This window comes from Anser anser, assembly GCF_964211835.1.
Source record: "Anser anser genome assembly, chromosome: 23".
NCBI lineage: Eukaryota > Metazoa > Chordata > Aves > Anseriformes > Anatidae > Anser > Anser anser.
In genome coordinates this window covers 2,997,212-3,018,342 of record NC_139744.1, presented here as the reverse complement: position 1 = coordinate 3,018,342, position 21,131 = coordinate 2,997,212, and the positions used below count along the sequence as shown (strand labels likewise).

The 21,131-nt window shown below is 57.6% G+C and overlaps 1 protein-coding gene across 9 annotated transcripts in view; it reads left to right on the top strand.

Annotated features, from left to right (window-relative positions):
- Nucleotides 1-21,062, top strand: part of FAM117A (family with sequence similarity 117 member A) — a 31,537-nt gene extending 10,475 nt beyond the window's left edge. For 4 of the 9 annotated variants that reach the window (XM_083809327.1, XM_083809326.1, XM_083809325.1 and 1 more), the window contains 7 exons: nucleotides 13,106-13,272; nucleotides 16,542-16,706; nucleotides 17,211-17,324; nucleotides 17,669-17,803; nucleotides 18,327-18,546; nucleotides 18,905-19,025; nucleotides 19,520-21,062. In XM_083809327.1, coding sequence (XP_083665453.1) covers nucleotides 13,252-13,272; nucleotides 16,542-16,706; nucleotides 17,211-17,324; nucleotides 17,669-17,803; nucleotides 18,327-18,546; nucleotides 18,905-19,025; nucleotides 19,520-19,859 — 1,116 coding nt within the window. In that variant the 5' untranslated portion in view covers nucleotides 13,106-13,251 and the 3' untranslated portion in view covers nucleotides 19,860-21,062. Of the gene's footprint in view, nucleotides 1-913; nucleotides 1,211-13,105; nucleotides 13,273-16,541; nucleotides 16,707-17,210; nucleotides 17,325-17,668; nucleotides 17,804-18,326; nucleotides 18,547-18,904; nucleotides 19,026-19,519 lie in introns of those variants that run through there. The other 5 variants (XM_083809321.1, XM_083809320.1, XM_083809322.1 and 2 more) reach the window with 5 other exon arrangements.
- The last annotated feature ends 69 nt before the right edge of the window (nucleotides 21,063-21,131 follow it).

The window sequence follows — 21,131 nt, the reverse complement described above, 5'->3', positions numbered from 1 at the left end:
ACCGCACCCCCCAGCCTGTAGCAGCGCCAAAACAACTCAGACAGCTCGATTTCTGTTCTGCTTCCTCCAGCTATATATATATATGATTTACTTGTGTGTGTATATATATCTATATGTGATTTACTTGTATTTATAAGCTCCGAGTTCAGCCCGGGAGGGGCCGCGGCGAGGTGCCCTGAGTTCCAGCTGTCCGAGGGGTACGGAAGGTGGGGAGCCCGCTGGGCAGGAGCACTTCAACCACAATTTCCTTCCCCGGGGGGGCGGTTGTAGCTGGTTGTAGCCACCCGAGGGGGCATTCGGTGAGCTCAGGTTAAAAAAAAAAAAAAGAAAGAAAATAAGGAATAAAAACACCCCCGGGGGGTTAGGAAAAACATCCTTATCCCTCTCAGGGAGAAGGGAGCGGGGCTGGGGGGTGGCAGGCTGAGCACCAGGGGCCTTTGGGCTGCCCCCCTTGGCCCCCCTTGGCCCCCCTTGGCCCCCCTTGGCCCCCCTTGGCCCCCCTTGGCCCCCCTTGGCCCCCCTTGGCCCCCCTTGGCCCCCCTTGGCCCCCCTTGGCCCCCCTTGGCCCCTTCCCGTCGTGCCCCGCGGCCCCCGAAGGTGAAAGAGAAACCGCGCCTGCCCCCGCCCACGTGACCCGCCGCCCATTGGCCGCCGGCCCCGCCGGGCTGCGGAACACAAACACCGCCGGCTCGCTCTCATTGGTTGTCGCGGGGAAGGGGCGGGTCGCTCGGGTCGGCGTGCGATTGGCCGTCCTCGGGAGGGCGGGCTTTGGGCGGGTGCGCTCTTCTTGTGATTGGTTGTGTGGGAGGACGGGGAGGAGGCGGGGATTGAGGCTCTCTTTCCTCTTTGATTGGCTCTAGCGGGAGGGATGACGTTCGTCAAGGCTAGCGGCGTCTGCGATTGGCTATGGTCGCAGCGCGTGCGGCGAGCGGCTCGCAGCGCGCTCTCACTGGCTACCCCGGAGGGGGCGGAGCCGCTCGCTCTTACAACCACCCAATGAGCGCCGCGCTCCAACCGCAGGCCCCGCCCCCGAGCGCTGATAAACGGCGGCAGCGGGCCGCGGGGCTCAGTGCGGCGGGGCGGGGCGGCGCAGCCATGGCGGGGGCTGCCGGCACCTCCTGCAGCCGCGGCGGGCCGGGGGGGCTGCAGCCGCTCCGCGCCACCGTCCCCTTCCAGCTCCAGCAGCGCCGCGGGGACGGCGGCCGGGCAGGTAACGGCGGCAGGAGCCGGGCGGCTCCGTTACCAGAACGGGGGGTGGGGGGGGGGGAGGCGGTAACGGCAGCGGGGCTTCGCAACCGGCCGGCTCCTGGGGGCTGAGACGGGCCCGGAGCGGGGCTGGGGGGCCTGCGGGGGGTCCTGGGGGGCCGGGGGGGAGGGGGGTGGCAGGAGTCCCAGCGGCCCCGGAGCGCCGGGGGGGGTCGGGGGGAAGAAACAGGGGGAGGGGGCGAGGCAGGGGAGGGGGACGGGGGAGGCGCAGGGGAAGGGGGCGAAGCAGAGGGAAGGGGGCGAGGGGGGAGGCCGGGAACAAGCGAGGCCGGAGGGGAAAGCGAGCCCCGGGTGCCTGGGGGAGGAGCGGCCGGGACAAAGCCGCGCTGCGGGACCCGGGGCCCACGCGTGGGGCCGGAGCGGGTCCGTCTCGGCGGCCTCCCCGGGGCAGGGCGCCTCGCTCCCCGCCCGCCGCCGTGCCAGCGCCTCCTCGCCTCCCCGGAGGAGGCGGTTTCCCCAGAAGCCAGCCCTTTGTTTTGCACGGCACGGCTCGGTAAAGAGGCGGTGGTTGGGTTTGCGCTAACGGCGATCCATCCCGAACTGCGGGGCAGGGATTGTGTCCTGACCGCTTCGTTTGGGCTCATTTAAATACAACTTTGGGGTGATCCGGCAACAGCCCGTGGCTTTTCTTTTATGTGTGCATGCATGAGCTGCTTGTGGAGCTGCTCCCGGGCGCCGGGTTCTCGCTTGGCTGTGAGTTATAGCAAGGAGTGTCCAAGTGGCAGCGAAACACTCCTTTGGGTTAATGGTAAGCTTAATTGGAGTTCTTAAACGGCAAGAAATGTTTGTCAGGGTTTGGGCCAGCCCATCTCGGGGGTGTCTGCCTGGGGTGCAGTTCTCTTGCTGAATGCAGCAGCTCCTTCATCTGCCTGGGACGAGTGAGTGCTGCAGCCCATCCCGAGGCATGAATTAATGGCCCTTCTGCAGGTGGTGCACGTCTCATTACTCCAGACTTAGTCGTCCCTGCCACTGGCAGAGTTGGTATTGATCAGAGAAGCTATTAAAAGCTTTTTAGCTCAATTTACACTTGAAACGAGTTAATGAAATACATTTTGAGGGCTAGTTTCTCCTTCCCTCTCAGCAGCACGCTGAAACGAAGGTGAAGTTGCAGTTAATTGGGCAATTACTCAGTAGTTTCAGATCTTCCAGAAAAGAAAGCAGACCTCACAAAAAGGAGAGCTGGGCTGCCTGTCGTCCCTCAGCCGTCGGAGCTCTGTGCTGTGCCCGCTCCCAAGCACCATGCGGCTTTCTGAGGGCAGAGAGGCTGCAGCTCCGCTGACATGAACCAGAATTGCTGGTCTTCATTTCTTCCTGGCTCCGTGCCTCGCTGCTCCGGCTGCAGGAGCTTGAATCTTTCCTCTTGATCGTAGTCGTTTCATGTGCAGCCTTGGAAGTGTTTGAATTTCCATTGCTCTCTGCCTCAGCAACTCATCAGAAGCTTCAATTTGCTCCCTGCGTGTGTGGGAGCCGTGGCAGCAAACCGGCGGGGTGTAACTGAAAACTGGTGCTGTAGTGACTCATAATGCACTCCTGCTCCTACCTTTTGGGAGCTCAGCATGGAAATCTGCTGCTTTATCCTATCGTCCCCGTTGGGCTCTGTGGGCTTTCTGAACCGCTCCAGAGCTGCCTGCTTTCTGGGGGTCTCGGTGCCTTTAGAGGGAGAGGTGCTGGGCGATCCAGGGGCTGATCCTGCAGCTGCTCTGATAATAGAGGATCCCATTGAGACGAGGAGCAGCTGTTGAGTCTCTCAAAGGGCTTCTGTTGAAAGGAAGAGCTCGAGCAGGGGGGTGCCAGGAAGTAGGGCTGCGAGTAGTTTGAAAGGACTTGACTTGCTGCTTAGAAATGAAGACACGGGGATGCCTGGTGATGAAGCCGCTGCGTGATGTTGGTGTCGATGTGTTTTAATCCCTTCTCTTAAAGGCGACGTGGCTTTAGGTGGCGAGGCAGGTAACGTGTGTGTTTCTTCAGGTCCAGCCAGAGCCATCCCTGCTGCATCCGCTTGTCTGGGGTTAGGAGGCTCAGAGGCAGCTGCTGGGGCGGGCAGGGCTGTGCAGGCGCTGTGCCGCCGGCGGGGCGCTGTGCTCTCGGCGTGGGGTGAGCTTTGCGGGGACCCCGCAGTCGAAATCACTTAATCGCAGTGCTCGTGCCGTTTGTGGTCTCGCTTGTTTCCTCCGAAGCCCGCACCGAAGCACCTGCTGCTCGGAGAATTTCCACGCTTCCAGCCGGACTTCAGCCTCCCTGAGCGCCCTGCCTTCGCGCGGGACTCTGCTGCTGGGCTGTAACCCCAGACCCCAGTCCTCCTCCTCGCGCACCGCAGGCCTGAAACCTGATTTTCTCAAGTAAGACTACCAGAAAAGTCTTTATGCTTATTTTTTTCCAGCGCAGCACTAGAGAAATAGCATTATTTAAATTGCAGTTCACGTTTTAATGCGTGGACGTGGTGTTTTGAGAACGTAAGCAAGTAATTGTAGCTGGCTAACTTGGCTCGTGCAGGGAGAGGAACAAAATGGGACATAGTGAAAAAGCAAAGTCACGTCTGGTGTTACTAGTTCAGCAGACTTGTTCCCAATGCTTTTTTAAAAGGAGGGAGTAAGCCAGGATGAAGAGCTGGGCAAGAAGCTACCAACCAACTACTTTTCTGTGTAGCGTTGGAATTCACTTCTTGGGGATTTCAAGGTAATTGCCTCTCTCTCTTCCAAGCCCTACACGTGTAGGGCTTCTCATCTCTTCCAAGCCCACTGTACCAGTGGTGGAGTGGACAACAACAACAGCGAGATCCAGATTTGCAATTCCCCATCCTTCAGGAGTGGCTTTGACGAGCGCTGTGAGTTCCACGCTGCCCCCCGTGACACCAGAGCCTTACGGACAGCCTCGCTTCACCAGAATCCGCCAGAAATTCGCCAGGCTTCGCCCACCGCCCCTCGAACCCCCGAATTCTGCGGTGCCTTGTAGCTTTTCAGGAAGTTACTGTTAGCTGGGCTGACTCATCTGCTTGCGATGTTGTCGCTTGCCTGCTCGACTCGCCCGTTTCTGAGATGTCCAGTTGTTTTAGCTGCGTGGATCCTGCTCGAGAGACTGAGCGAGCGGAGTGCCAAATAGCTTTATTTGGTGTCTGGATGGAACCCGTGCCTGGTGTGTATTATAGAGGCAGATGAGTGGGACGCTATTCATAGGCAATGCCGTCCAAGTGTATGTTTAGCAAAATGGAAATGTTTCTCTAGGAATAAAAACGTCTGTTTACCACTTGAAAGCGCTGCGGGGTTGCTGCCTACGTGGTAGTGATACAGCGGAGCTGTTCGATCTCTCTCTCCCCTTCTTTCCTTTGCTGTGGGGGTCTCCTTTCCCGCCTCCTGACCTTATTCGTTGAATATCTCCAGTGCTGGTGGTTGCTTTAGGAATCGGTGTGTGATGGTGTTTCTGTACCCCGGGGGATGAGTACGAAGGCTTTTGCTACCAGAATAGTGGTCCAGGTGTTTGTGGTGTCTGCTCTTGGGTTTTCTTTTATGCTTCTTAACACATGTAGGTTTTCGGGGGGACCCAAGCAAATGAGCAAGGAACTCCCAGATTTGTAACATCGATACACTTAAAACTGAAAATTTAGAGAGTAAACAGGAGGAGTATCTCAGCTCACTCTGTATTAACTCTTAAAAAATAAATAAAAAGCAAAAACCCTCCAGTGGGTATGCAGAGTATGGCGTGGGAAAGCTGTGCTGCCATGCAAGCAGCTGCTTCCCAAGCTTGGCTTTTTCAGATTTTGGGATTCATCACGACTAAGTCAGTCTGCTTCTGCCTTTAGGGTTTTGCTGTGGGTAAGCAGGCTGATGGAAACGAAGGGTTAAGCACAAGCGGGGAGCTGTAACGGGGGAAAAAGTGGTCGTGTAGGGACTGGTCGAGGGTCGGGAAAACCTTGGAGATGTCCTGCTGCTGCACGAGCCCCGAAGAATCCAGCTTCTGTCCTAGGAAATGAAATCCCTCTTTGTGTAAAAAACACGGCTGAGCACAATGCGGGGCTCAGGTTTGGAGTCGGAAGGTTGCAGGTGGCTTTGTTTAATGTAGAACGAGTTTCTGGCGCGGTAATTGGAGCCCATTCAGGGCCTTGCAGCCCTCAGCTGATAGGGATCATCCCTTCAGCCTAAACCTGCTGCTCCCAGTTCGTTAGCCTCTGGATACGGGTGTGGGAAAGGGGAAACAAAGGACACGTCTGTAACTAATCTTGCCTTGTGTTGACAGTCCGTGGGTGAGACGAGTTTCTCCCTGCTTTAAGGTGCTGGGGATGACATCGAAAGGCGGATTTGTCAGGGGGAAGGGACGGCACCGGGCGGTAAGTCCGACCCGTCCCTCGTACAGCGGAAGGCTCCCGAGGAACTCGGAAGCTCTCGGGTCGGTTCCCCTCCATAGGTTCTGTTTGTGACTCCTTCGGCTGGGGTTTATCTGTCAGATTTGCGCGGGCCGCAGCAGAGTTCGCAACATTTGCGGGTGGGAACTGAAAGAAGCCGGGCACCGACGTGTGTGGGGCAGAACCGGGTCTGGGCCGGGTGGGGAGAACGTTTCGCTGCCTGGCCACACAGCGCGAAGGGAGAAACGAGCTGCGAGAGAATTTGTTGAGCCCCAAAGCGCAGCCAGCTCTCCCTGTGCAAAACTCGGTGTTGAAATAGCGGGTAAATGGCAAGGCTTTCCAGCCGCATTGACTCCACCAGGCTGATGGTGGCACTTCCCCATCGCTCGTGCAGCTCGAGGGGACTGATTTAGTGTGATCCGCGGCTGGACAGGAGACACCGACAGCAAAATAGCGCTGAACCCGTAAAAACATTCCCTCTTGGAATTCCTATTAGGCCATTCTGCGTTAAAAATTATTCTTGTGCTCTCATTCGAGCCACCTGATAATTCGGGGTGACGGCAGAGGTAAGGAGGCAAATATCAAGGCAGGTCGTGTGGTTCATCCAGCCTTTGAAAACAATGGGAGATAATCATCTCCGTGCTTGCCTGCAACCTGCCGCATGGCTCTGGACAAGCTGCTTCTCTTCCCCTGCCTCATTTCCTCATCGTTTTTGCCGTCGTTCTCGGTCTGAAAGCGTTTAGGAACGAGATATACTGCGTTTGCACAGTTCCCGGCGTGCTGGAGCCTGAGGCCGCTCTGGACAACCGTTAAGTGCGTGCTGCTGCTGTGCTCCGGCTGCTCGGGTGAGCTCTAACAGCGAGCTAATGCCGACTTCGCTATTCTGCTCCCTCGGCTAGAGCCGGCACGAGGAAGGTGGTGCTCGGGGACACCAGGTGCTGTGACTGCTCCTGAGGCAGAATTGTTCCAGGAGCTGCACGCTGGGCCCTGCAGGCAGGTGGCTTAACTGGAATTAGTCATGAAGGATGAGTGTGAAAGAGTGGGGGATCAGGGCTTGTCGTGCAGCGCTGATGTGATTCGTGGAGCTGTGTGCGTGGAAAGGACGAGCTGCTTTTTTCCTTGTTTTCCGGCTCGTCCGTAACTGTCGAAATATCAAGGATGTCTTGCTCTGTTTGCTTTGCTTCAGGCTGGAAGACTTCCAAGGGCTTGGGAAGCAAAGGTTTCTCACCTTGAGCTGAGCGAGAGCCCTGCCTTCTGCCGGGATCTTGATTCCTAGATGCTTATCAGGAATTGATTTAAGTAGGTGTAACAAAAAAGGAGGAAAAAAAAACCCAAACCCAACCCATGGCTCTGTCTTTAGAGCTGAGGCTTCGCTCCCCTGATAGAGGTGATACGGGTGTTGGGGGTAACTCCTTGGTCATCTCTGCGCTTCCAGATCAGAGTGAATGAGTCCTAAAAATCTAAAGTTTAACCTGGTTTTTGCTTGTTTCCGAACCACCCTTATTGTTCGTGCGAGGCTGCCAGCACATCTGCGTTTTCTTCTGGTTCTTCCGTGAAGTTCAGAGCGTGGAAGTCGGTCCAGAAGCGCTCCCCACCTGTATCAGTGGGAAAGGGATGGTTTGGCTGGAAGGTCCCGCTGCAGCGGGGTCTTGCATCAGGCTGGATTTAGGAAATGTGCACTTCAACCAAAGACTTTGAGGATGTTGAAATTCTTCAGATTGTTTTATCATTTGAAAAACAAACTTCGAAAGAATTAAGATAAAGGGGAAAAGTTCAGCTTTTCCTCCATTAACCGAGTGCTCAGCTCCGGTTTCAGGCCTTGAGCGGTGGTCGAGGGAGTTGCTGTTTAACGGTGTCCAAAAAAACCCAAAACCACCAAAAAAAAAAAACCAACCCCACCAGCTTGAACCGCTGGTGTCCCACGTGAATTTCCTCCGATGAGATCTGCAGACGCTCCGTCCTTCGGGCAGCCCTGTCCGGCCGCGCTCCTGGGGCAGCTCGCGGCCGGGGAGCGAGGACTGCAGAGCCTGGAATTTCTTCAGAGCCGGGAATTTCTTCAGAGCCTGGAATTTCGTCACTGGGCTCCGGGGCTGGAGCCACCAACTGCGGCGTCCTCCTGCTTGCCCAGCGCCCGTCCACGCGGGAGAAGCGCCGAAGCAGAGGAAGGCGGTGTGGGTTTTCTTAGAAGGCTGTGCTTCGGGAACAGCAGGTACTTTTTTTTTTCGGCTGTCTTGAGCTGTTTGAGCAAGAGTCGTGGGGGGCAGCGTGGTTTAACCACAGCTTCTGTCCCTTCACCGGAAGGTGCGATGGATTTCAGCGCTCTGAGGGTTTGGCGTTTCTGTACCCGCGATTACTGAAATGAGCAAAGAGCCCTGAAATCCCGTCCTGGTGTGGGTGTGAATTTCCCTTCAGTTGTAAATCTTCTTAAAGGGGTTCTAATTTGAACGTACGGCCAGAGGCGGAGATGTGAAACGCTGCCTTCCCAGGGACTTGGGGTGAAGAGACGATGCCAGGAGTTGCGCTGAGCGGTGCGGTTCATCCTGCTGTGGCTGTGGGAATTTTTTCTAGGAGCAGCTGAGGGTTGCGTTCATCGTTAGCTTTTAATCTGCCTGTAAATTCTGGGTTCGTTCTCCTCTTGAAACCCTTTAACATTCGGGTTGCTCTTTTCCTGCAGCCACGCGCATCAACTGCAGGTGGTTCTCTTCCTGCGCTCTTCTCTCCGGCTGACTTCTGAGCGTAATTCTCCTGCTTTGAGGGTGAAGTGAGGCTTTTCCTACAAAATCTGCGGGCTGTGCTTGGAGTCAGCGTGCCCGTTGTGCCGGGGGTCAGCTCCGCGTGCCCCCCGGGTTCCTGGTGGGTGCTTCTGGAGCCCCCTCAGCGCGGATTTACAGCCTTGGGTTTTGCACCCTTCGGCTGCTTGCCGTCTCCTCTGGGTCCCTTACTCCGTTTCTGGCTGAAGCTCGAGATCTACTCGTGTCTCCTCCCCTGAAGAAGACCTGCTGGGAGGCGTCTCGGTGGAGGGGATATCCTCTTTCTCTCTAGCTGCTGTGAGCTTCCATCTCAGCACTTCTCCAGCTCTGGGTCTCGCTTTCTTGAGCTCGCTTCCTGTCGCGGTAGCTAGGTGTGACCCTGCCGTCAATTCCTGCCCAGCGCTGCTGGGTTCCAGCTCGGCCTGCAGGTCTCGGCGCTGTCCTAAGCCCAAGATTTTAAACGGCAGGAAGAACGACTGAAACTGCCCGATCGCCTCCTTGGAGGCTTTGGGGGATTCTCAGAACAGAAAGGGTGACTCCTTGCGTAATCCCCTGCTGGTTTCAGGGGGCGCGATAGGTGGAGGTGTTCTCAGGAGGAGCGTGCAGGAGCAGCCCTTGGTGTGCCGTGGGGAAGTGACTGGCCGGAGCGGGCAAGGTTCCTGAAATCTCCACATTTCTTTTGAAAACGAAGCGTGCAGTAAAAGGAACAACGCTGGGAAAAGCCTTCTTTTTTCCTGTGCAGGTTTTTAGCCTTTGCTGCGTTAAAAGATCAGGAGTCTTCAGAAACAGGTGGCTGTTGCGTTTTCGCAGTGCTGCAGTAGGGACACAAATCCCTTTTATCTGCTCGGTCAGGGGAAAGAAAAGAAAAATCTGAGGCTGCGTTTCTGCAGCTTGCTTGCTGCTGGGAGTTGAGGCCTGTTGGGCAACAACCTGTCAGGTAGCTTGATTCACCGTGATGAAACTGCAGAGGAATTGAAATGAGATCTCGGAGGGTTCCAGCGTTGAGGCTTCACTTTTGGTCTTCGTTTCAGCAGCACTTCCACTACCAGGGACTGTTCTGGAAATGCCCAGCTGAAATATTTTGGGTCCCCGGAGATGGCCTCTGTGATCCCTCCGACCAAACGCCATGGTTCGGGGTGAGGTTAGAGGAGCTGCGATTCCTCCCCTCGTACGGTTTGTTGTTAATGTCACTTGGAAGTCCTGCACGCGTCTTTTGTCCGGTTAGGCTTTAAAATAAGAAGAGAAGGATGGAAGCGGGACCGGGGTGCAGTGGGGGACACGGAGCCGCAGCCAGCAGCCCGCTTCGGGGTGAGCTTTGGTTGAAAGATGTTCCTGCGGCACGGGGTGCTGCTGTGGTTTGGCAGCCCCGTGAGAAATGCAGCTCGGGCATCCGCGCTGTCCTCCTGTCCCCCAGGTTGGGAGTGTCACCAGTGTCACCTAGCTCTGCGAAGAGCACTGCGAGGGAAGCTGATACAGAACCCAAATAATTGGCTGTAATTCCTGGTACAATAGGGGGAAGATATTTGCATGAGTTAATTATTGACCGGGTTGCTTGGGTTCCATCTCGGCTAAACGCTTCCTGACAAATACTCTTGAAAGCTCACGTACAGCTCCTATTTGAGCTAATAACGTGAAAAGTGCACCCAAAACCATTTGGTATCTTTTGGTATCGCAGAATGCGAGAGGAGCCCCTTGCCTGGCGGTCAGGACAGCCCGTTGCTCCGTGGTTAACTTTAAAGCTGATTAGATTTAAACAGGGACTATTATTTTTCATGCTTCATCACTTTAAGATAGATTTTGCGTGGACACATTCCAAAAAAACACCCGGCTCTGAACAGCACGTCCCTGAGCTCCTAAACAGCTCTCTGATACCAAAGGGTCAGTTTCCCCAGGGTGAAATCTGCGGGGGGAAGGAAGGAAGGAAGAAAATTTTACAACTCTACAGAGAAAGCAGTAGTGGGAACATTATTTTTGCTTGCCATCATTTGTAGATTCAGCTTTAAGTGCTGCTCATTGAACAGAGACTCTGGAAGTTTCGGGGTGGTAAATTGAAAGTAATTTCAGTCTTTTTTTTTTACGAGTTGACTGAAGCCTGTTGTTATCTTTTTAGATACAGAGATTGGCTGGCTTAGGAGCCTGTTTAGGAAGCTCTGAGCTCCCCGACGTTGACGCGGTTGGGAAAGAGTAGGGACCCTGCAAATCCACGCCGCCAGTCCCGCGAACAAACTTGCAACCTCCCTGCTTCTGAACGCCCCCGCTGCAGTGGCCTGGCTGACTTCGGGCTGCACCGAAGCCTCCTGCAGCGCTCGGGAGGCAGCCGAGTGGCTCCCGGAGATACAGCGACGGTTCCCTTATCTTCGGCGGCTCCGCTGTCACGCGGAAAGTAAAAGCGCCCCGGCCCGGCGCTTCTCAGCTGGGTGGCTGCCCTGGCCCCGGTCCAGCGCTCGCGGCCAGGTGGCAGCTGTGCAGGCTCGGTGCGGGGGGACGATAATAGCGCGGGGCTGTAAACAGGACGCTCCACCCTGCCGTGACACGGCGGCCCCGGCTCTCTGCGTGTGGGTAGCTCTGGGCGTGCTTGGAGCGTCCCGTGGGGTGGGTGCAGTCCTCACCGGGGTGGCATCCCCTCTGCTCTCTCCCCCCCTTCGAGCTGGGTACGGCGGCCGTGCCCCGTTTGGGCAAGGGAGGTGCCCCCGGTCACCCGGGTCCCTTTGGGGAGCTGTGAGTGTCCCTTTGGGGAGCCGTGGGGGTCCCTTTGGGGAGCCGTGCGGGGTGAGGAGCAGCTGCTGGTGGGGCTGGGGTGCCGTGCGCTGGCACAGCTCGGCCTGGCGGCTCCCCGGTGGCGGCAGCGTTGAGTTCTTCTGCCAGAAACCTCGTCGGGGAGAGCGGCGGGAGGGGAAGGGCCGGCTGAAGCCGTACGTAACGGAGATGCGAGTAATGGAGTCTGTGGGGGCACGGAGGCCCCAAAGAGGAAGCTGCAGATCCTAACGAGTTTCTAAATTAGTTAGGGGTAGCTGTCTTAGGCTGTTGCCTGTTGGAAGCAGGGAGCGTGATGTGAAATGCCAGCTGGACCCAGCACAATGAGCCTTTAATCCGGTGTGGACCTTACGAGGTGTGGCTGCGGTGCAAGCACTAATGCTCCTGCCCTCCCAGGTGCCTTTGTTCCTACTCTTTTCTCACCTACACCTCGAATTCCGCTCTCAAACGGTATGCCAGCTGATAAAAGGATGGATTTAACAGGCCGAACGTCTCAGCTGTGAGCCCACAGGGTGCCAGGCAGCGAGTGCTGAAACACCTTTGTATACAGAGGGGTTTGGCAAGCCCAGCGCGGCGCCCAGCAGCTCTGAGGCTGCTTTTAGTGTGGGTAACTCGCTGCCTGCCTGCCGTGCCCCGATTTTTGGGGAGGAAGGAGAGAACAATGTCTGTACGGAATGCACCTGGAGCAGAGCTGCTCACGGCCTTAATATCTTGCCAGGAGGCCATAGGGCTGCTTTTAATGTGCGCGGCAATTTGCATGTGTAATCAAACTGAAATGCAAACAGACCTTTCTGCTGGCTTCAACTTGCCTCTCTTTCTTGCCGCCTTTTAGGCAGCGGCGATCGCACCTCCTTGCAACCGCAGGGCTGGTGACAGGCCTGCAGGAGAGGGCAGCTGCGCTGTCTGCAGGCCTCGCGGCGGTCGCATCCACTTTGGGGCTGAGCGGGATGTGATGGAGGAGACAGGGAAGGAGCAGCGAGCTGTGCTGCGCGTTGCCACGGCCTCAGCTCGCGGAGCCGCCCGGCTCTCCGTGCTCTGCGCTGTTGGCTCGCGATGGGATCGCGTCGTTGCCTAGCCTAGTTTTATTTAGGAAGCAGCTTTGTTCATAGCGTTTCTAGCTATGGAAGTCTGAATGGTCATCTCGTGGATCATCCCGTGGAAGCTGGGCAGCGCAGAGCTGCTGGGTAGGTGTCTGTGCTCTGCCTTCCCGGTTGGTGCTGAGCGCACGCTCCTCCTGGCGACACCAAGCCCTCGCACGGTCCGGCTGGAGATCCAGAACTGCCGACGTTCCCTTGGCCTCCTTCAGGCTGGAAGCACCGGCCTGCTTCCTTGGGGGAAACTGAGGCACACAGCCTCCCTTTCCCTGCTGGGTCGTACCGTGGGGAGAGCCTGGCTTCTCCAACCAAGCGTCGTGCTCCCGCTGGTGAGAAATGTGGCTCTGCAGAGGGCGGAGTGGTTTTCTAGGGTGCTCGTGTAAAAGCAAGGTGGCCGTGTCAAGTGTTTTGCTCAGTTGTGTAGCAGCAACCTCGACTTAGTCTGGAAGCTCTGATCGAGGGTCTCGAGCAGCCACTTCAGGGCTGCAATGAAATCTCTTGTTCTTAAGGAGCAATCTGGTGGCGATAAGAGATGAGCGCTCTGCAGTGGAGCAGAGGAGTGAGGAGGAGGGCAGCCAGGCCACCAGCCCTTGTGTGGCCCGCTGCTGAAGTGCTGTTTTTGCTGCTCCTTGTTCTGATAGCTGCCTTGGAGCAGCAAAACCGTCTGCGCTGGGCAGCGGCACGGCCTCGGCACCGAAGCTCTCATTGTTGTGAGAGCGGGACCTCGGTGGGTACGTTGGAAGCATGGGGGCTTTGGTTTCCAAAACATAAATGGACTTCCCCGGGCTGTACGTGCTAATTCCCTTCTGGTGGTCTTTGTGCTTGCTATGGGCTCGTTAATCGGGGCGGCTTTCGCTGGGTCTTGGCTTTGGAAGTCTTCATCTGTTCTCTTGGTCCTTGTCTAGCCAGCGTTCCCTGTGCCGCTGCTGGGGAGAAGACGTGCCGGCCCCGGCAGCCCCGCGTGCGGCGCACCTCCTCGCTGGACACCATCGTGGGCTCCTACCTGCTGGGACAGTGGCCGCGGGATGCCGAAGGAGCTTCGGCTTCGTGCATGAACGACAAAGCCACCCAGGTACGACCGCAGGCCTCCCGGGCTGTCTCTGGGCCGAGAGAGGGCTGCCGAACTGAAACGCGTGTAAGATGGGGGAGAAGAGAGAAAGCGTTAAGCCTCCCTCTGTCCAGCTGCAACTTTCTAGGAAGGCTTTTTCCCCTTTCGCTTCTCAGCTTCGATTGATTCCACTTTGGTGCAGAGCTGGAATTTCCTTGGCCTTGTTTGGAGGCAGATGGCCTCTGGCTTTCTGCTCCAGCCCTGGCTCAGCACTAGGGTTTTTTTTTCCTGGCTTGCAGTTGTGGGCCAAGTCCTTATATAACACTCGCGGGCTGAGTGCCACACGCTGTGAGAAGGCGAGGGTGCTCCCACAGAAGAGCTCGCTAGCACGAACAACGCAGCTCTCTGCTGTAGGATGGAAAAGCTCCAGACCTCGAGGAACTCTTAGCAACCTGTAAATATTACTGTACGGCAGCAAATAGTGCTCGCCTATCTGCAGAGGTGAAAGAATTCGGCGGGATAAGAGCATCCGTTTGCTTAACAAGCCGTTTATTTAGCGCACTCAATCTGTGTTAACTTGCTGTTTGATCTTTGCTGGTCAACAATTTATAACTGGGCCGTTTGCAGGAAATTCTCAATTGGATTCCAACTTCCATTGTCCTTTTCCAGTGTGTTCTCGCCTGCTTTTGTTTCAGTTCTGGTGCCCAAGAGCACTGCCGAGGGCAGAGGGCACGCTGGAGAGGAAGGGAAAGAATTTGTTAAACTCGATTTCTGAGTTTTTTATTTCTGGGAAGCGCACTCTTCCTTTCCTTATTAAAGCAGACGGGCAGTGGTGGGAACGCTTAACCCCGGTGCTTTAGAGCTGATCAGTTTTTTGTTGCACTTGGGCCTTTTGGGGAAAAGGCTGGCGAAGTGGGGCAACTCCTCCTTCCCAGGACGGAGGTAGCACTGCCTTGGTTCTGACTGCGGAGCACGGAGCTGATCACTCCTGCAGTGAGTAGGCCAGCTGTGGGGCAGTCTTTCCCCAGCTATCTGCAAGCGTCTTGGAAACGCTGATTTCACCTTGCAAGGTGCCTGTGAAAGGAGCAGAGATCCCCACACGCAGCCGCTTGTCTGCTGTTGGAAGCTGGGAATAGAGCCCTCGCTTCCAGACTGCCCTGTGCGTTAACAAAATGTTCCTCGCCGCGACCTCCAGGACTTTGCCACTCCTTCCATGCCCGCAGTTATCAACGCTGGGACTTTCTCCGCTAGCCAGTACGTGTTTACTTCCCCCCCTTGTTCAGCTACCGATCAGCTGTTTTGCAGAGCTCTGGAGATTTGCTATCGTAGGGTGGTTAAGTGAGATACGGGCGCAGGTGCTGGCTGAGGGGGGGAGGATGGCAGCCGTGTGCATGATTGGAGCTTGTGGCTTTATCTTGCTGTGCAAAGCGTTTTTCTCTCCTCTTTCTGAGGAAGCGGTTTTGCCACAGTTAGTACAAAAGGTTCTGTAATTTCCTTCTGCCTTGACAGTCTGCCTGCGAGAGGTGGGATGCACATGCACTCTCTATTTTCAGGCTTTCCTATTGCGAAGAGCATCTCTTCCTTTTTAGGCCCTCTTTCTTCGCACTGCGGTGCTCGGTGCTGCGGGTGTCACGGCAGCAGACTGCAGCGAGTGACTTCTGGCACGGGGTGTGGAAGGGTGCTGTGGCTCGGGAGGATTTTCTCCCGTGCCCTGGGCTGTTGTCAGCAGCTGGAGTTGAGCTTTTCACAGACTCGCAGTCGTGTGGGACGGAGCTGGGGTCTTCTCCCGTAGGCCTTCAGCTTTCCTCCTCGGCTTCCTTCTGGACACGATCTGCTGGGCTATGAAGTGACACGGTGCTTTGGGAGAAACGCCAAATTCTGAGTTGTTCAGGAGAGGATACTTGAGGTAGGAAATGAGCTCAGACGTGCCATGTGCTAGAACTGCGAGGCTGGAGCTTGCTGTAGGATTTCCTATGGCACTGCTCTGCTCCTTGGCGCTGTCTGGGGGTAGCACAGGGATGGCTGAGACTCCTCTGGGCTGCTGCAGTTCAGCAGAACGCTGCAGCAACGGTTTGGGGTTGAAGCAATTTCTTCTCTCAAACCCAACTGAACACTCCATCGGAGTGACATTGTGTCGTGACGTCTGCTGCTTACTGGCACTGCGAAATGGAGACCCAGGCAGCAAATAGTCGTAGCTGTGCAGAAATTGGTGTGCTCTGCTTGAGGAGGTGTGCGAGGGAGGGCTCAAATCAGCCTGGGACGCAGGAGGAGGTCAGGTTTCTGTCCAGAAGCCGCCTGCATCCCGTTACAAAAGGGAAGCCCGGTACCTCTCTAGGTGACTTGCCTCGTTCCTTTGGTTTGAACAGGCTTGAAAACATTTTGAGAGCGCCTTCTGTCATCCTCATGACTCGGTGGGGTTGTGTAAAACAGCTGCTGTTCTCGCAGCGGCCTCTGGGGAGCTCCGTTAAGCTGCTCGGAGAGGAACCGTTCTCAGGCCCTTGCACCTCCTGGCAGCCTCTCGCCGCGGCCGCAGGAGGGAAGCGTTGTCCAAAGCCTCCCCCAGAAATGGCAGGCGGCAGTGACGCGGGGTGAACGTTGCGTGAAGCACCGAGCGTGTTGAGGAAAAAATGATGGTCGGTCTTGAAAGCGCTGCGCCTTGGGACCATTCTGGTCCCGGAGGCTGCGCTGCAAGGGCTGAGTTCACTGGAAGGAAGTTCACACCCTTCGCCGATCAGATGAACGGCCCGGTTTCCACTGAGGTTCAAAATGGAGCTGCTTGGAAAAGAGCCGCGCAACGTGCTGCCGGGGCTGTTCCTGCACGCGGAGAGAGGCGGCTGCGAGCTGCCAGCCCCGCAGCCGGGCTCTCCCAGCGAGCCTGCAGGCCGACCTCTGGCTTTGGTTACGCCTCCAAACTCTGCTGTGGGAGCCGGAGGTCTCCGAAGCGAGCGGTCGGTGCGTTCTCACCGTTGGGTGAGGCTTTTCCTCTGGGTAACGCTGCCTCGTGCGGCGAGTGCCTGAAACCCAACGTCGTGGGGCATCAGAGCGGTGCGCGGGGCGGTTGTGGTTGTTCCTCCGGGGCGACGGCTTGGTGAGCTTTATCTCGCCAGGTATTTGCGGTGCTGAAGCCGCAGACTGCTGGGCAGGTCTCTCCCCCGGAGGTCTGTGAGGTCCAGGTTCCCAACAGGCACGCGTCGGGTCAAAATGCCGAGGTTTTGGCGAACGCCCGGGTATTAACGGGGGAAGGCTGGAGCAGGGCTGTGAAGGGGCAGCAGTTGATGACTTTCGTTCTCTAGGACTCTACCACAAGTGTCCAGCGCAGTCAATGTCGTGATTGTTCTCAGCAATGTTTCTCCTCGCTTCAGACTCCGGTGTCCTGGCATGACGCGGAAGTGGGGAAAGCCAGCTCCAGTTCGCACAAGCGTTCTGCTTCTTGGGGTAGCACAGATCACCGCAGAGAGGTAACAGAGACCGCTCCCAACGCTTCAGCAAGATCTGCGTTAGTCCTTAACGTACAGGAGGCTCCTGCTTGCGTGGGAGGGCAGTGGGAGGACAGGGTTATCCTGCTGGAGGTGAGACGTCAGCCCCTGTTCTCATCGCTAACGCTCTGTGATGCGACGAGAGGCCGACCTTGCAGGCAGCTGTAGGAAAGGAAGCTCAGTGCGTTGCTCGGAGGTGGCGCGGTGTGCGAGGGGTCTTGCCCCGCAGGTGGAGGATAACCCAGCTCCACCAGCGGGACGGCACCGGGCACAGCACAGGGGGGAGTCGGTGACGAGGCCTTGCACGTGCTCCTGCTCCGTCCCCTGGGAGGTGGCCAGAGCCGCTCGTGGCGTGATTGAAGCTGGCTCAGTTTTGGCACTTCCTCGAGGGTTGAAGGAGAGGGGGAGGAGAGAGACGAGGCACGACCCTTTTTGGTGGAGGTGCGTTGGCTTGCCTGGTTCTGTAGCTGAAACTTTGTTTGCTAGATTGCCAAACTGAAGCAACAGCTCCAGCGAACAAAGCTAAATGGCAGAAGTGGCAAAGAAAAGGAGAAGAGCTCCCCGCTGCAGGGGGACCACGCTGTCCTCGGATCACTCAGGGTACGTCCACGTCTCCCTCTGCTCTGCTGTCACGGTGCGTCCTGGCGAGGCGGAGAGCGCGCTCCTGCTGGCAGGCGTCCAAACCCTTCTCAGAATTTTACTCTGGTTTCTGAGAAAGGAGAAATTTATTTTTTTTTTCCTCCTCTTCTTCCCCCACCTCTTCAACGTGTCCCCGTGCTTTGATCTGCAGTTAGTGAGTTTACACGGCTCTTCTGTCAGTCCTCTCTGGGCAGCTGCCTGGAGGGCTCTGGCTGAGCACTGCAGTGCTGTGGAACAGGATGGAACTGGGAAACAGTTCAGTTTGTGCAGATGCAACTAATGTCTCTGACTCTGGGTCGTTGCAGGACTCTCCTTCAGGCTTCCTTTCTTCATCTGCTATTCTGAGGCTCAGCCCCTGCTTGCATAGGAGCCTGGAAGGGCTAAACCAGGAACTGGAGGAGGTGTTTGTGAAGGAACAGGGAGATGAAGAGCTTTTGAGGGTGAGTGAAGGTCACGAGATTGCCCTGAATCTCCTGGGTGGTCTCCGAAATCCTTTCCTCCACGGACACTCGCTGCCTGTATCTGTTTCTTGGCCGTGGGGACAGGCTCTGTGTCTGGCTTCGTTTTGTTCTAGGCGTGTAAATGTCTGAGTTGTGCCAAGCGGCTGCTGGCTTCCCTCTTAAAAACTCGCTGGTGCTACGAGAGATGAGCCAGCGGTTATCTTGGAGTAGATGGCGCCTCGCTGACAGCATCAAGGTGCTGTCGCAGGCTGGCATCCGGAGGCTGTTTTGTGCTGTGCGGGGGTGGGAGGGGACCCCAGACAGCTTGTGAGCCCTTAAGCATGTTACGAAGGGTCTCTGTCCTGCTGCTTTGCCGACGGCTGCCTCGCTCCCTGAGGTGGAAGCTGTCCCTCTGTCGGGCTCCAGCACCCCAAGCAGCTGCTACCTGTGGCTGCAGCTCCTGCTGCACCTTTCCGCTGCTGAAAGGGTTTCTTGCTCTGCTGAGGCTTTGTTTCTTCCCTAGATTTTGGATGTCCCAGATGGCCACAGGGCACCAGCGCCTGCCCGGAGAGGCTCTGGAGACGCAGCCCTGACTCTGGAGCCCAGCAGCGGCAGCTGCAGCAGCCTCTCGCTTTCTCCTTCCCCTTCTGTGCCTCTCCGCCTTTCTCCGCACACACCGGGGAGGCTGGCGGCGGAAGAGCTCTCTGCTGCGGATGAGGTGCAGCCAGATCCAAAGGAGAAAGGTAAGTGCCGAAAGTCCAGGGGCTGGCACGTCGGGGGGGGGGGGCAAAAGGGGCCTGCGTCGTGGTAGCCGCGCTGCTGTGGCTCCAGCTTGGTCTCTGCACGTGAGATGGGAGCGGGTCTCAGCCGGTTTGAAGAGCAGAGGGCCTGGAAAGCTCAAGCCATTGCCCTCCAAGTGGGTGGTATCCTGTACGGGGTGGAGGGTGTGAGCTGAGAACCCCACGGATAAAACGCTGCAGCTTTAGGGTATGGTTGTAGCCGACAGGCACGGGGTTTAGAAGAGCATGCCTGGGGTTGGCTTAAACTGCTGCTGGATTCTTTGAAAAATGTCTCCAAAAAGCATTTCTTCTTCCCTGCTAGAGGAGGGCAGCCCGTCTCCAGTCCTGGCCTTTGCTTCTTCTCCTCGGCCCAACCACAGCTACATGTTTAAACGGGAACCTCCCGAGGGATGCGAGAAAGTCCGTGCCTTTGAAGAAGCCTCGTGAGTATGAGGAGCTGTGGGCAGCAGGGAGCTCGCGTGAGGCTGCTGCTGGGGCAGGATGCTGGGGCGGGGGCAGCTGGGGCTTCTGGGGCTGCCACTGTCACCCCCTGCCCTGTGCTAAAAGTGGGAAATGGTCTCTAAGAAAACATTTGCCCAACAAAACCGTGGCTGCTCAGCTCCTGGCGGAGGAGCTGGAAGCGGAATCGCCAACCCCGAGACACTCGGGGGGATCTTGAGATTCCGTGCCCTTCCTGGCCAGCGGTTTGTTCTCGGCACAGCCTCTTGAGGCGGCTCACCTAGAAATAACCGTGCTTTCGGGACAAAACGGGCTTTTGGTGCCGCTCTGTGCATGAGCAGCAGTCCTCACAGCACAGACAACTGAGGTTTTAGTCAGCTCTTTGAAGAGCTCGCGGTTCCAGGTGCGTTCCCTGCAGCCGCGGGCAGCTCGCTGCTCCGGGGATCCCGTTCCTGATCGCATCCCGTTCCTCCCTCAGCTCCCCCGGCCCCGAGCAGAGCTTCCAGCCTTCCTGCCCGGATAAGAACAAAGTGCACTTCAACCCCACCGGCTCTGCCTTCTGCCCCGTCAGCCTGGTGAAGCCTCTCTTCCCCAACGTGGGCTTCCTCTTCAGGGGCTTCCCGGCATCTTCCAGCCCTGGCGCGGGCCCCTTTGCACCCTGCCAGCCCACGGCCCCCTCCCCGTTCCTCGGGGTGCGGAAGGACGCTGCGGTCGACGGCTTCAGCGATGTCTCCAAGGCGCCCGCGCTGAATTACGAACACTGGAAGCGCGGCCAGCCGGAGGAGAGCGTCGTCTTCCACAGCTCCCTGGTGGTGTGAAGCCCAGGGGAAGGTAAGCCAGCGGCAGCAGCTCTGGCTCCTCCGTGCGCCTCGGCCAGCCTGTGGAGACAAAGTGCCTTGAAGGTGGGACTTGAGAGCCACGAGGTGGCCCCGGGATTGAGAAACCACAGCGGGCTTCCTCCGAGGACGGTAGGAACTGCGAAGTACCGCGCGCCACGGGCCTCCTCGCTGCGAGAGGGGCTCGTTTCTCCAAGCCTCCCCCGTTCGAAGCACTTTCCTGCGTTGAATTGTCGTCGTTTTACTGCGTGATTGTTCCGCCGGTGAAGAGCAGCGCCTGGCAGAGGCAGACCCGTGCTCCCTGGGCTCCCAATGCAGCCAAGCTGGGGAGGATTCAGGTGAAGCCTCCCGGCACTACTCCCCCCGCCGCGGCCGGCTGCCACCTGCTGAACCCTGCAGAGGGGGAAGGGGGGAGAAGGGGCTCGGAGGGCGGCTGCCCCCGGACGTGGGGAGCAGGAGCTGATGCTCGCCTGCGCAAGCCCATTGGCTCCTCGCGTGCTGCAGGGAGCGCTGGAGAGCGGCGCATCCCTGCCCCTGCCTCCCTGGTTCCCTTCACCCCGTGAAACGAGCCCGAAGGGGTAAAGGGAAGAAGCTTTAAGGAGCCTCGAGGAAAAACTGTGCCGGAAGGGAAGGGTGCAGGTGCCTGAACGCTGCCTCCCGGCGGGGCTGTGCTGGGGAAAATTGCCTTACGGGGGGGAAGGGGATGTGTTGCTGCCCTGGGGTTGTGTCCCCTGGCCCTCCTGCGGGGGGGCAGAGGTGGTTGTGGGGTCTTGGCGCTGCGGGAAGAGGGGATGGAAGCAAGAACCAGCAGTGTCCGGGGGGGGGTGGGCACAAACCCTTGCTGCTCACCAGCCACGGGCCCGGGTGGGGTCAGGACCCCCCCACGCCATGGGGACCCCGCTCCCGGAGCCTCAGCAGTGTGAGGGTGTGGGGTGTGGTGGGGGTGCCGGGGGGCTCGGGGCTGCAGCGAGGCCGCCCCTCCCGTGCCCGTTCCCGGTTCCTCCCGAAGCCGGCGCTGTTTTGACCCGTTCTGACTCTTTTTGGCTCTTTCCGCAGCCGTTTGTGTTTTGTGCCGGGAGCCCCGAGGAGGAGCCTGGCGTCGGGCGCTGGCTGCAGCTCGGGTTTGCGTTGCAGACGCTGGCGCTGCCAATTCTAAAAAGGAGAAAACAATAAATAAAAATAAAGGATTTCGGGCAGCCCCGGCTCCTCTTTTCTTTTCGAAGTTTCGGGCTCGGAGCCGCCCCCACCCCCGGC